Consider the following 14,891-nt stretch of genomic DNA (forward strand, 5'->3'; position numbering starts at 1 on the left):
AGGGAGGCCGCGCGGTGAGAACTACCGCTCTGACGCACCAGCCCGTCTCCCGGCGCCCACACGCTCCGGGGGCGCCCAGCTCCTCCTCCACTTGGGAGATGCCCGACTCCGGGCGACCAGACTGCTGTCTCCGCCGAGGCGAAGAGCCCCGGTCACGTGACAGCTTAGACGGGCCCCGGCTGCGAGTCACAGGCCCCCGCCTCTGCTCTCCCAGCGCCTGAGGGCTTCAGAGCCGCCGCAGCCCAGCGCCCTCCTCTCCTCTCCGACACACCGTCTCCCACGGAGGCTCGCTGGCGGGGGGTCGGGGCAGGCTCCACAGACACTCTCCAGAAACCCCGCCACTGGCCCGAGTGGTCACCAGCCCTCCTCCCGAGCGCCCCTCCTCCGCACACCGCGGAGCCCGGCTCCTGGCCCAGACATGGATCTGCCGCCGAACCTCACCTGCTTCACCCTCCCCACCCCCGCCCCTCTGGAGACCAACCGCAGCTTCGACGCCCAAGACCCGCGCGCCAGTGTGCCCCTCCTCTCCGTCTTCGGGGTGCTCGCCCTCACCTTGCTGGGCTTCCTGGTGGCCGCGACGCTCGCCTGGAACCTGCTGGTGCTGGCGACCATTCTCCGCGTGCGCACGTTCCATCGCGTCCCGCACAACCTGGTGGCATCCATGGCCATCTCGGACGTGCTGGTGGCCGCTCTGGTCATGCCGCTCAGCCTGGTGCACGAGCTGTCCGGGCGCCGCTGGCAGCTGGGCCGGCGGCTGTGCCAGCTTTGGATCGCATGCGACGTGCTCTGCTGCACGGCCAGCATCTGGAACGTGACGGCCATCGCGCTGGACCGCTACTGGTCCATCACCCGTCACCTGGAGTACACGCTCCGCGCCCGCAAGCGCACCTCCAACCTCATGATCACGCTCACCTGGGCGCTCTCCGCCGTCATCTCCCTGGCCCCGCTGCTCTTCGGCTGGGGGGAGACCTACTCGGAGGGCAGCGAGGAGTGCCAGGTGAGCCGCGAGCCCTCCTACGCCGTGTTCTCCACCGTGGGCGCCTTCTACCTGCCGCTCTGCGTGGTGCTCTTCGTGTACTGGAAGATCTACAAGGCGGCCAAGTTCCGCGTGGGCCCCCGGAAGGCCAACAGCGTCTCCCCCGTATCCGAAGCTGTGGAGGTGGGTGTTAACGTGAGCCTTAAAAATACTTTGCTTGCATTTGCACAGGCCTCATCCCCAGCACATCTCCCCACACATCCGTAGAAAGTGGGACTTCTTAGTATTTTGGCAGGGGCTGGTGGGGAAGGGAAGGAGGTAGACTGGGAGAGAGAAAGCAAGCATCACAGACTCTGCTCTGACTTGCTCAGATTCACGGAGCAGGTCATCCCTCATGGGTTCTTTCCCTATATATAAAACGAGGGATCTGGACTACAGAATTCTGCAGGGTCCCACTGGACTTGAAAATTCTATGGATCTATAACATCCTTTAGAACGCCTGAGGAAGTTGGTGTCTGGGGCTGCACTAGAGAAAAGTGCAGCTTCCTGCATTTACAGTGGGGGGTGTTTGAGGAGGTGGGAAGGGAGGGACGGTCATCTGACTTGGCAGGAAGACTGCCATACATCAAGCAGAGCAGGTTAGTGTTTCAACCCAGTCTGTTGTTTTCTTTGCCAATTAATTTTGCGAAGTGTGGTATCTCCTGGGTCACTGTCGTGCTCAGCATCCTCCTCTCCTCTCGCAAGATTAAAGATGCTGTTTACACCTGTCTCAGAGCCTGCCCTTGTTATATGCTCCCACTGCCTGTGGTGCTACTTTCTGGGCCTGTCCCCACCCCTGATCAGACTGTCCGTGCAGCTGAGGACCACTCGCTTGCCTCCCGGGACATGACTAAAGCTGCAGGAGGAAATTAAAACGCTAAGGCAGACACTTCCCCAGCTCTTTACAAGTGGCATTTAAGGTACGGCAACTGATACAGCACCCGTGAGGGCTCTTTTCTCATCTTCTCTCCATCCACGCTTTCCTGCTTTTTGTTCACTCTTGGTAATCTGACCCTACGATTCAAGATTCAGGGACCATAAGGGTTCACATGAAGCCACTGGCTGTGCAGGCTGCCCACCCCCTACCACACTCATTGCCAAGGGTGATCCCTTGAACCTGATTCACACATTTAAGTTAGGTCAGAATACTACGCGGCACCCGTTTCTGTTACTGGCTCCGGGACAACAAAGGAAGTTCAGTTAAGCGCACTGAGCACATACTGCAGGCTTTTTGCTGCAAGGGGTCAAGGACTGATAAAGACATCAGCTTTGCCTATGCAGAGTCTGGTCTAGTGAGAGAGACATGCACTGTGAACACTGCAATATGATTGTATTTTTTGAGTCAGCAGCTAATTCCAAGTATAACCAGTCAGTCAAGCTTAGAGGAACCAGAGGTGTAGGTATGGGAGAAAGGGGAGGGCATCATTCTAGAAACAAGAAGGAAAAGGGGGCCAGAGGGCACCTGTCCTTTTATCTAGAACAAAAGTCTCACCCAAATTACCCTCCCCTACCGCAGGAAACATCTGGAATGTCTGGAGATGGTTTTGATTACCAAGACTTGGGGACAGGGTACTAATGGCATCTAGCGTGTAGAGAGCAGGGGTGCTGCTGAACGTGCTACAACACACAGGACAGCCTGAACAACAAAGAACTATTCAGACCAAAATGTTAATAGTGCCAAATCTGGGAAACCCTGACCGGTTAGATTTCTAAACTGGACAAAGAGTGCTGATGGTTAAGAGTGCCACCAAACTGCCTGGAGTGTCCATGTGTGTGTGCATCCACCCCAATTCCAGGTCAGGAACAGGAGGCTGGCTGCCCACCAAGGCCCTCCTTACACAGACCCTCTTCTGCCAGGGCGCTTATCCAGGTAAACACAATTTATAATTAATACTAAACAACTTTAAAAGGGAAAAGCAATTATACTTCTGTCTCAGAGGGCTTAGTGTGGAAGGAAGAGCGGTTTTCACTGCTCAGCTCTGGAGAGAGCAGAAGCAAAGCACTGTTTCATGCTCTTTCTCTGCCGGATAACTTTCAAAAATGGGTCCCTTGGCTTTGCAAAGCCTCTAAGTGACCCAGGGCTCTGCATAAAATGTGGCGCTGCCTCTGTCCTCATGTTACTATGAAGGGTTAATTAAAAACCAGGCTTCCTGATTTCTCGGTGTGGTAGCAGGTGCCAACGTTTCTAAATACAGTTTTACCACCAACTAGCTATGCTACCTAGGGAAACACAACGCTTCTTCCCTGTTCTGTATCTTCAGAGTTTTATTCAAATACATACTGAAAGCCTAACCCTTGTCAGATACCAAGATGAAAACAGGAAACACAAGAGAGGCAGGCCTTGCACGCTTGACAAAGTCTGATGAAACCACTACTTAAGAGCTGACATGAAGACAGAGCTGGATTTATGCCTTGCTAGTGTAAGGGACTGGGGGACTTTCAAGGTCTGAGTGGGTGGACATCATCTGTATGAGCAGCTTTGTTTGCTGGGCGTTACTCCAGTGGGAGTTTATTGGAGTGAGTCCGTCCCTGGACGCCTGACTTTCGGAAGTGAGGGACTGGCAGGGCTTGCAAGACCGAGTCCCCTGAGAGGAACTGCCCTTGCCCGACAGAGTACGTTCAAGGCTGGATCCAGGCTGAAGGACACTCAGACCCGCCCTAAGTTTAGTTCTCACCCCCCGATCTTGGTCTCATTCAGCCAAAGCTTCAAGAGAGACCATCAAGGACTGTCCAAATCTTCACCACTGTTGCTGGTTCTCCTTGAAGGTGAAGTTTCATCTGTGGACATCTGATGTTCAGACTGCACATCAATCAACATATCCGTCTGTCAGAACAGCGCTGTGCAGAAGCATTTAAAGCTCTGGACAACAGATACTGAATCACAGTTAACCCATCAGTAGGAAAATGTTGGCTGGTTTCAGTTAGCAATGGGGATTTACTACATATGGTAACGTAAGATTCAAAGGCTTAATATAAGTTCTGAAGATGTGCTGACACTAGTTTAATTGATGCCTGTAATTTCTCTGAGGAAAGGAGGCAAAGCCTTGATTACTGAATTAAGGGGTGGGCTTCAATAGGCAATAGTTCTTAGACAGGTGTCATGTGGTTGAATTAATCCACCTGGAGCATGGCCCAGCATTTTCACATTGGTACAAAAAGGCACGTTCATGATAACCTAGGAAGAATCAATCTGGACTCTCATGCATTCTGGTCTAATTAATCTTTCTGTCTGTGGTGTCTTTTGTCCTTAAGGACTCCAGGATCATTGCTATTTCTTCAGTAATGTCTTGAATTATATACAGTGTACACATTTTCATGTACAGACCAGCTATAATCTGATAATGTGTAAGGACGGCAGTACATTTTATCTGGAAGTGGGTTCTACTTATTAAATTTGCAGTTGTGTTACAGAAACTAAAGTATTCTGATAATGATCCTGAAATATCAGTTACAAGTTGGCACACACGATTGTTAAAGATTTTCATTGCTTGAATTTTTGTATTAACTAAGGTTTACTTTCCCTTAAGCCCTTTAAATAGCCATACCATAAATTTGTCTCTCATGATCTTATTTCAGCATCTGTACAACCAATCATTTTTTTAAAGAATTTTTTTCTGTTTTCAATATTTTAAAACTTATTACAAGTTGATTTGCATGTTTCCTTTTCAGATGACTTTAAAATTTTAGGGTGAAGGATCTATTGTTTTATAATTGTGGGGATAATGGTAGTTATGGTGACACCCATATAAACAAGAAAGCTGTACTGTTGTACATCTGTAATTATAGGCAATTCCCCTTAGAAGTTTAGAAGGACAGGAAGTTGTTGGGTGATAATATCTCCCTTGGAGTGACTTCACTGGACAGATTTTAGGTAGTTGTCATTTTGATTTTTAGCCAATAGGGGACACTGATTCTTTCAAGGATTCTTCTGCTGACAATATTTACAGGTGTTCTTGTCTAGGCTCCCAAATCTTTGAAAACAGAGGTGCTTTTGAATGTTTTATCTAGAGAGCCATATCTTGTATTATTTACTTTCTAAGGATATCTGGAAATGTCTAGCCCCATACTGGATATTTTCTAAATTGGCAATTTCACATTTAAATTTATTTTTTCTTATTAAATTCCCTAATTCAGGTTTGAGCCCATTTATAGAAAGACAGGACAAGATTATACTTCAGCTGTTGGGTTTACATCAGAATACTGCTTGAAAGTTTTCTGAAGTCTATTTTCTATACTTAGTTTATAATTTTGAATCCTTATTTAATCTTCTCTTAAAAGAAAGCCTTCTGAAATTGCTTTATGTATTTTATATTTTTATATTTTAAATGTCCACAGCTGGGCTATATAGCTCTTCTCTTTTCTATCCTTCTAGCTTTAAATACTTTTCCACACCTGAGGGAGATTTTAATTAACTAGTTGCTGCTGATCTGTAGCCCAGGACAATGAGAATTTTGTTCAGTACTCTTAAAAAAGTCCAAATTCTACAGCAATTTTTTGCCCTTCTCCCTGAAGTTTAGAAAAAATCTTAATTACAGCCTGTATCTTAGCTCTAGACCAAGGTTTTAATTGAAATTCTATAGATTTGACTTCTTGTCTGACAATTTTACAATGTGATTTTGTTTTTCCTGAGCAAATCCCTGAAGAAAGGATAGTTCATTTAGGAGGTCAGGTAAAGCTGAGTAGAAATATGGGAGATGTAGATGTGCAAGGTGGGGAGGTTTTGGAAAGTTACAAAATCTCTGAGACTAACTTAGAGTTAGAATTTTGTTTTAAGGTCTTAGCAGAACAACTAAAGAAGCTGACTCTCAACTGTTTAGTGTTTGTCTTCTAATTTTTCTAGAGTTGATCTTAAATGTTAATTTATTGATTTTGACTTTCAGAAATTCCTCATTAAGTAAAAAAAATTCTTTCACATTTATCAAGAGAAGTGCAAGAATTAGCATTATAGTGCAATTTAAAATAGGAAATAGAAGTTCACAAAGGAGAAGCTTGCGACTTTGACTTAGACAAACCATGACACACAAGAAAAAGGCCACGACAGTTGGCCAACAGTTTGTGCTTGTGAATGGTGTCTCAGATCCTTGACCAGAGGCCAAGAAGGGGCCATATGACCACCAAGCCAATGAGCTGGAATACCAACTAGACAAGGTGACATTTTTTTTCATAAATTGACAAGATAGCGAGTGCCCTCACTTAAGTTTTGTGAAGAACCCAAAGCAAAGTTTGATCAATTGCTTTTTCACAAATTGGTCATAAGTCTAACAGTCCCCAAATCATTAGCCTTCAGATCTGCCTTGGAATGGATTAGAGCTTATCAAGCCAATGCCTTATAGAACAATCCTTTTTATATTCAACAGAAAAAAAAGGTATTCCAGCACAAAAAACAAACAAACCTATGAAAACAAAGCTTTGCATATTTAGACAAACAACAGCGAAAACAACAATATAGTAAGTAGATTATGGCATAAAATTTTTCACTAAATGGTATACCTCCAAGACAAGAGATTTAATAGCCTTACACAAAAATTTAAGTCAATTACCAAATGGTGCACCTCTCAAACAAAGGTCTAGTTACTTGATACAAAGACCTAAGCTGAATGATCTTACTCAAAGACACACTTGGTTACAAATTCTTGTATAACAAAATACACAGAGTGAGAAGAGCCCAGTGGAGCTGGCTGGAACTCAGCTCACTGAGAATGATGCACATCTGCAGATCCAAAGGCAACTGGAGTCTGGGGCACAGTGAATGCACCTGCAGTCCAAGAATCCTGTGGAGGATCCACAAAATGATCTCAGTGGACTCTCTAGAATGACCAAGGATGATACAACCACCACATAGTATCTGAAATAAAAATACTCCTTACTATAGTAAGAGAAAGCTACATTTGTCAGGCACCGTCTGACAGAGCAGAACGCCCACCATCTATGGGGATTGGGGACAGCATTGAGTTCAGGGACTGGAGGACATTCAGGGGAGCAGTGAGCTGACATCCCCAGAGTGGGGTTACTATGTGAGACTGCTGTCGGTTGACTGCAGCTCAGAGATGCACTTATTGGGGTGAGTCCTGCCCTAACTGGCTGACTTTCAGAAGTGAGGGCTGACACCAACTGGTTGGTTTGCAGGTGTATATTCACAGAGCTGCATTGTCCTTGATCCACTGAAGGGGTTTAAACAAGTAGCAAGGCTCTTTGTTACCACAGCTACAGAATAGTTGGTCTTTTGCTAAGTTTGTGGGAATGTTCTTATTCTGCCCCTGGTGGAGCCCTCCTTAAATGGGTAAGATCATTTCTAGCTTGAACATCCTGACTCATCAGTACATCTTACATTGTGACAATGACCTGGTCTCACCTGCAAATCACCTGAAGCCACACTTCCAAGGTAAGAGTCTTCACCCCTTAATTTCAATACCCACTACTGATGATAATCTATTGATTATCTGTGATATTAACAGGGAGGTGAAGCAGAAGAGTTTGAGGAAATAAAAGAACAGGCTAGATCTATGATTAACCAGTAAATAGTTATTTAACACATAACCATTTTGGAAGAATGAGAAGTCTAACTCATAGGTCCATGTCCCCCCCCCGAAATTCACTTATTTGGAGATGTGAGGCTAAGTGTTCACTCAGAAAAGTTTTTCATGTGAATCTTAAATTGTGAGGTTTGTGCTTTAAATGATATAGCACCTTCAAAGATAAATTGGAAAGGTACATTTTGGCTTGAATGTTCACTTTTTTTGCCCCATTACCTCTCTTTCTGTGAGTCTACTAATGACCATGATGAGTAATTGACAGAGTAATCAATAGAGTCTATTCTCCAGACTTGATTAAGTGCTTTATTGCAATCGTCGATGAGCAAAGAGCTAAGGAGTCTGTAAGTCAGAAAGCCATAGGGTGAGCAACCAAATCAACCACCTACCAACATCGGGAGCCTGAAACTCCCCAACAGCAAAGCCCCTCCTCCCAGCTGAGCCTCTGCTGTCCCAGAAGAGCCACTTCAGACCAATGACACTCTCACCAAGTGAGTTGGTATTGAATGCCACACAAGAAAGGGACCCATAAAATGCTCAACATTTCTCATCAAGGTCATAGAGAGTGTGGTTTTCTGAGAAACACGGAGTTCTCTAACCTATGAAAATTCCTTATTCAAAGCAAACCATAAAAACAATGTATTTAGTAAAAAAGGTTTAACTTGAATTCAAAATAGAATTCTAAGAAGTGGGAGAAGACCCCATGGAACATTAAAAGAACTGTTAAAAATGAATTTAGGTTCTTTGCTGGAAAGGGGCCCCACGAATGTGCTCCCAAACTGCTGTGCTAAGAACTCAGTGAAAAGGACTGTGGATAGAATGCCTGTGGGTCCTACTGACAGAGAGAAATCATCCTAAAGACAAGCTTAGGAATAAAGTAACTGGGAAGTCTTTAAGAGTACACTTATGCAACATTAGAACTATCACACAGTGGAAAATTCTTGTAGATACTATGAACGCATGCTATGTTTGGGAACAGCTCATAAGAACCTGGGTACATTATACTGGAAGAATCCAGGATTTCACAGTACAACTGCCAAATACCCGCACAAGCAGGCCCACACTTAACGGCACTTCACATTCCCTTACGAGGACCATGATTTGAAGTGATGGGTTTCCACAAAACTGTCTTATAATACTTGGGCTACAGAAATATTCATATCCTACACTACACCTGGAAAACAAACAGCCCTGTGATCCTGTGTCTCTCGGACGAATGATGAGGTACTGTGCTACATTCTGATACGGCAGCCCCTTTGGATACAGGTCAGGACTGTGTCTGAAGGTACCAGCAGAGTCTCAAAAGAGGCAGACATTCTCAGTGTCAATCATTAGGAGAGAAGACGGCTCCTCAGAATGGAAACCTTGCAGCTTTTTCCATTATGCAGTAGCAAACTCCTACAAATAGAACGTGTAGCACCGGGGGTGGATCTCACCCTTCACAGGAGATTGGTCTTACACTGGGAGTCCAATCGTGGGGCTCAGTGTGTCTTGCAACTGGAATTTGAGTATCTAAAGGACTAAGCATGGGCTTCTGGAGCCAACCTGAAAAGGCACTGACCACAGGGAAGGCAGACAGGGAGCGGGGATGGGAGGGGTGGAGAGATTCCCTAGAGTGTGTCATAGCTCAAAAGTCAGAATATCTAGTTATGCGTTGCTGTATTTATTTCTACTGTTACCCCAGGGCCTTTGAGTCTGGTTTAAATGTTCCGCTTTTACACCAGGTGTGCTATAGAGAATTAACGGGTGGTCACAATGGCGTCACAACCCTGAGTGGCCAGTCTTACCAGCAAAAAGGTCTGAAAGGAAGGAGAATTTCTTAGGGATTTAAGAGTCAGGACCAGAATTATTCTTCCATTGCCATCTTTAGGAAATGGCTGCCTTGATGCCATTTTGGGATTGAGTTTTATTAAGGAAATTGGTAGTTTTCCCTATTTTCTTCATGCTGAAAAATGAAACTAAAACTGTGTTTGCATTTCTATAAATTAACTCCCTGAAATGCATTCCCAGATATACACTAATAAATAAGAAAGGTAACTATGGTTCCATCCCAGGGTGAGACTGGGAGAGAGAAATTTTCACTTCTTATTTTATATGTGTTTTTAAGGGTTGCAGAAAAAGGAACTATTTGTTTCAATATTCACGATCGTCTGTTTAATTGTATAATGCTTGGGGTTTCACTGTTTTTCAAACAGATGACAGGAAGGCTATCACATAAATTTAATAATTCATACATGAGCTAACATTCCCTTAATTATAGTGTTCCTATTTTCAGCTCAGTTATTCTATACAATAGGGAAGTTAGTTCCTCTTGACTCCAATTTATAGATGTAGCCATGAACTGGTTACATGGGTTAGATTAAAGAGACAAGACCTTCTGACCTAGTCCGTTGCCTAAAAGGTTGTGTGCTGCTGGGGCGCGAGCTGGGTAACTCTCCTTTTCAAGCATACAGGGGTCACAGAAGGCTGGAGTTGGGAAGAAGAGGATTTAATGTCAGGGTAGTCTCACCACTAGTGAATGACTGACCGACCCAGAAACTGTCCCACATTGTGACTGGAGCAACTAATTTGCTCACTTAGCAAATCAGCCCACTGCAATTTCCTTATATTTAGGGGGCCTCATCATCAGACACCCCTTATTCCAGTTCCCCAAAGATCTAAAAAATAGGGCTGGAACGGAGGAAAGAGCTTCCTTTCCCAAGAATTCCACCCCCTCGGAGAAGGGATGTGAAATAAAGCTGGAGAACGTAGTTCAGTGGGAACCTGCCTTCCAGAGGACCTGAGAGAACCTAGGTGGAGGGACTGTGGGTTTAGAGCCTCTGTTTTCCATAGAAGTCAGGGGAGGGGGCGGAACACACAATAAACAGGGAGATAAACATCCTGGTGAGTGAACTGTCCCAAACAGTAGAATATGTTCTGGAAGCACAGCAGTAGGAACCTTATACCAGAAGAAAAGTTCTGGAAAATTCTAACTTTTTAGAGGGGATTCACAGAAACCCAGAAAGTTACAGATTTTGGAATACTGGGTCCCACATGTACAGGGTGTGATAAGGATTTAGCGGGCTTTGATTACTCATGTTCCGCGGTCATAAATACACGGCATGACCTGCTTATTTCTATTGTTCCCTGTTGAACAGACGGCAACAGGGACTCCATTGTCGTTGCATTGTTGCAGACGTTCCTATTTTCCCTCCATTTCTAAGATGTAAGCAAACACCCAGCTCTGTCAGCACGTTTTCATAGCCGAGGGTAGACCCCACATGCTGCCCGGTCCCTGCACCGGACAACTGAGGACGTTCTCTTGAAGTGGACGTGCGGGACTCACGTCCACCCGCGTCTAGGCTCAGCCCGCCCAGACCCAGCAGCGTGAAGAGGCGGCTCTTCCTGAAGCCTCTGCTTACCTTTTCCAGGTGAAGGCCTGCGCTCAGCAGCCCGAGATGCTGTTCACCGTCCGCCACGCCACTGTCACCTTCCAGACAGAAGGGGCCACGTGGAGAGAACAGAAGGAGCAGAGAGCCGCCCTAATGGTGGGCATCCTCATCGGGGTGTTTGTGCTCTGCTGGATCCCCTTCTTCACCACGGAGCTCGTCAGCCCCCTGTGCTCCTGTGACATCCCCGCCACCTGGAAGAGCGTCTTCCTGTGGCTTGGCTACTCCAACTCTTTCTTCAACCCCCTGATCTACACGGCCTTCAACAAGAACTACAACAGCGCCTTCAAGAACTTCTTCTCCAGGCACCAGTGACTGTGAGGCCGGCACAGCCAGGAAGTCTCCCCGAGCTCCATCTGTTTCCCCATCCTCACCCGGCACCACCCGGAAGAGACAAGCCTTCAAGCTCCCCAGGGCGCTCCTCGGAGCTGAGCACCTCACTTCTGCACTCCGGGCAGGAACGCGAGTCTCCACAGGCAGTACTGGGGACCCCGTTTATCCAATTTATCTGCTATTCCTCACTCTGCACCTAACAGCCACGGACTTGGCCCACAAAGTGCCCTTTCTTTACAAAATCCACTCCATCATGGTTATTGTCCTCGTCCCAGGGAAGTCAAACCAGGAAGATGAGAGGGAGGAGATAAATCAATATAGGTGGTTGAGAACAGACAGGAAACAATGAATAAGAAGTCACAATGGGGACATCTGGGGAATAGGAAACCATAATTGCAGGTTTCTGGGAAGAGTCCCGATTTCGAATATTCCATCCTACAGTCCTAGGAAGTATACCCTAATACTTACTGTGTGTGTCCCAGTATTTGGCCACAAAAGATTTGTCTCCAGACATATTAAAGTACACAGCCGCATCTGCAAGACCAGGCAGTACGGCTTTATGGTTTTCTTTATGGCAACCACACACGCACACACCAGACCCACTGAGAAGGCAAATGTTCCAGTTGGCGAGTTTATTCTAAAACGCAAGCCATCAACTTGGAACAGGAACTAAAAGTCAAATCAAATACCTCCTTCTATTTTAAAGCAACTGTTCACAACACAGAAATATCTACTAGTTCCACAGAGTCTGTCAAACTTGCTTATTTACTATGGGTTCCATTTGTATGGAATCTATTCAAATGTTGCTGAACGAAGACTTTTATCCTCAGATCATGAAATTAGAGTAACACAACTGTCACGAAGTTGTTGACTTCTTAAATATAGTTTCATAACCAAGGACTATGAAGGCACATTCACCAAACACATGCACTTCAGGGAGATCATTGATTAATTTGCTAGCTGCTATTATTCATTGGTATGTAAATACCTGCCGTGAGGCCAACACTGGTAACTAATGAGAAAGCAGAAAAATGGTAAAAGGTGGCCTCAGTCCTCCGCAAATTAACACTTTTATATAACCATGAGGCAAGACAATTAAATGATGATGCAGTGTTTATATGATCTTACAAAACCCTAGCCATTATACAAAACTTTAAAAAGACCTTGGACAATAAAACTGCTTGTGGTCTGCTATGTCCCTGATTCTCTGAATGCATGGATTTAAAAATTAAGTATTATAAGTCTTTGAATTATTACAACACATATATATTATTATATGTATTATTTTGTACATACTAAGCTATATCAATTAAGATATTAAAAATAGGAAATTTATGTCCATCTGTGGTCTTGCTTTGAAGTTTAGTCTTGCATTTACTGCAAAGATGGCTTTTATTCAAAGAATGTGATCAGATAAGGAAATGTTACACCACTTGTGAAGTCTGATAGTGACTGGCAGTGCTAAATGCAGATATCTTATCTACACATTGGAGCAAATTCCTTGAAGAATTTACTTGGAAAAATCCTTAGATTTTTCCTTCTTTCTGTATATATCACTTGAAGCACTAAACCCACAAATATTTAAAAATACAAACTGTTCACTTATTTAAGTTTCCTTCCCCACTTCCAAAACTTCATAAAGTCCCCCATAGCAGAGAAGAATAAACTCAGACATGGGGACCTGGAGATATGACATCAGAATCAAGGGTAAAATTTTTTAAAGTCTATTCTATCTGAAAGTCCACATGAAATTTTTCATCTTACTCTATAATTTCAGTGTCTGACCTACCCTTACTGTTTTAAAAAGAGCTTTATTTCCTTCAAACTTTTTACTAAAGTGAAGCTTTAGGAGGATGTGCCACAATGTCTGGTAGCTTCTAATACTCCTTGACTTCTGCAGGATTCTGCACACTTCGTTGGAGACATATGTTATTAATATCAATTTCAATCTCCCACTGAGGTTATTAGTATTTCCATAAGATGAGTAAGTCCCTTTACTATTGCTGTTCAAGATATATTTAGCACCTCCCAGGTGTTACTTAAAACATATGTTGTATAAAACACACTATGAATGTGCGACCCAGAGCAAGAAACACTGTCTACAAGAAGGAAGAAGTGGCAATTACTGAGTTATTTTGCTTCTATTTCAATACCAAAAATTGTTTATGTCTGGGTAGGAAATATTACAAGGTGCAATCGTGACTAAGCCTGGGTGTCCAGGGTGCAATTCCAGTATTTGTGAAACACTTTCATGTACTTTTGCCTGCTGGTGTCTTATCAGGTAAACAGTGTGAATCATAAACGGTAGGTAACGTGAAAACCTCAGCCCCTACTCCGGTGCCATGACGTCATAACCACTTCTACTGGATGAAGTGCTCAGAGAAGTGGACGGACTTCTAGCAAGTCCTCGAACAGGTATCTAAGACGAACTTCTCCTGCACCCTTTATTTCAGCCCCTGTAGATCACGTCGATAAAGTGACCCGGCCCCCTTGTGCTGATGCGGAAGGAAACTTGAGGTTAACTTCTGTACCGCAAATGCCTAAACCACATGACTTCCGGTGAAGGGTGCTGCCGCCCCTCCCGTCTTCTGTGAAATGACAGGCTGGAGACTCTCCCTGACGCCTCATCATAAGCTCCTCTAAGTTGTTGTTCACTCTGCAAACACGCTGCTGGCGGCAGGAGCAGCTCTGCTCTGTGCGGCCGGAGCTCAGACTCTGCGGACGACGTTTCCGCTTTACCAGCTCTGCCCTGTGCGTCACGCTCTGCCCTGGGGAGCACCGGAGAGCAGCTGCAAGACTGGAGGGGAAGGAGGACGTCTTGCCCCTGCCGGCATCGCCACAGGTGCTTCTTCACCCCAGCAGCAACGGGGTGAAGCCAGCAGCAGCGGTGGGTTCCACACTGCTGTTTTTCCTAGCCTCGTGGGATTCCCTCGAAGATGCCAGCACCGGCCAGCCGCAGCTGCCATCAGAGGTCTTAATCCCAGCTCTGCAGAGGCCCCCCCAAGCTCCGGGGGGCAGCACCCTGTTCCACGGGTCTCTCTGTCACGCGCCCCCATCGTGCGGTCCTCCTCGCAGGCTTCAGCTGTGGCTCGCCTGGGCTCTCCTCTCAGCTTGTCCCGTTTCCCCACAGCCCTGGGATGAGCTGACCCCCTAGTCACTGCCTCTGTGATACCGACACGAGCCTTTGGCTCCTTCAGCTCTCTGCTACCTGATGCACAATTCTTCCTATTGAGTCCCCTCTGTCCCAGCCAGCCTCTGAGTGACACAGGGGACAGGGCCATGCGCGGCTTGCAGGCTGGGCCTGCAGTCTCGGGAGCCCTTCAGTCCCAATGGGCCACGGCCCTGACGAGGACTGTGTCCTTCCCGGGTGGCCCGTGTCTGGCTGCTGCAGGGTCTGTCCCAACAGCACGGGAGCACTCTGTTTTGTCATGCCCTTTGGATGCAGAGCGGCTCACACTTCCTGCATGTATTCTGGGCAGAGATGTTGCCTCTAGCTGTATTCTGGATGCTTCTGTTTTTAGGAGTGAAGAGTGCCGAGTCCCCGACATCCATGGGAGGCCTTGAGAGTGGTGGCAACTAACACGG

General features: G+C 45.9%; 1 protein-coding gene across 1 annotated transcript; it reads left to right on the forward strand.

The window, feature by feature from the left end:
• Window positions 1-418: 418 nt before the first annotated feature.
• HTR5A (5-hydroxytryptamine receptor 5A) lies at window positions 419-11,288 on the forward strand (the record flags this gene model as incomplete). Its single annotated transcript, XM_079711531.1, has 2 exons — window positions 419-1,159; window positions 10,956-11,288. 2 exons carry the CDS (start codon window positions 419-421, stop codon window positions 11,286-11,288), a joined length of 1,074 nt encoding a protein of 357 aa, XP_079567657.1.
• Window positions 11,289-14,891: the final 3,603 nt, after the last annotated feature.

Source organism: Hyperoodon ampullatus (genome assembly GCF_949752795.1).
Source record: "Hyperoodon ampullatus genome assembly, chromosome: 9".
In the NCBI taxonomy this organism is placed as follows: Eukaryota; Metazoa; Chordata; class Mammalia; order Artiodactyla; family Ziphiidae; genus Hyperoodon; species Hyperoodon ampullatus.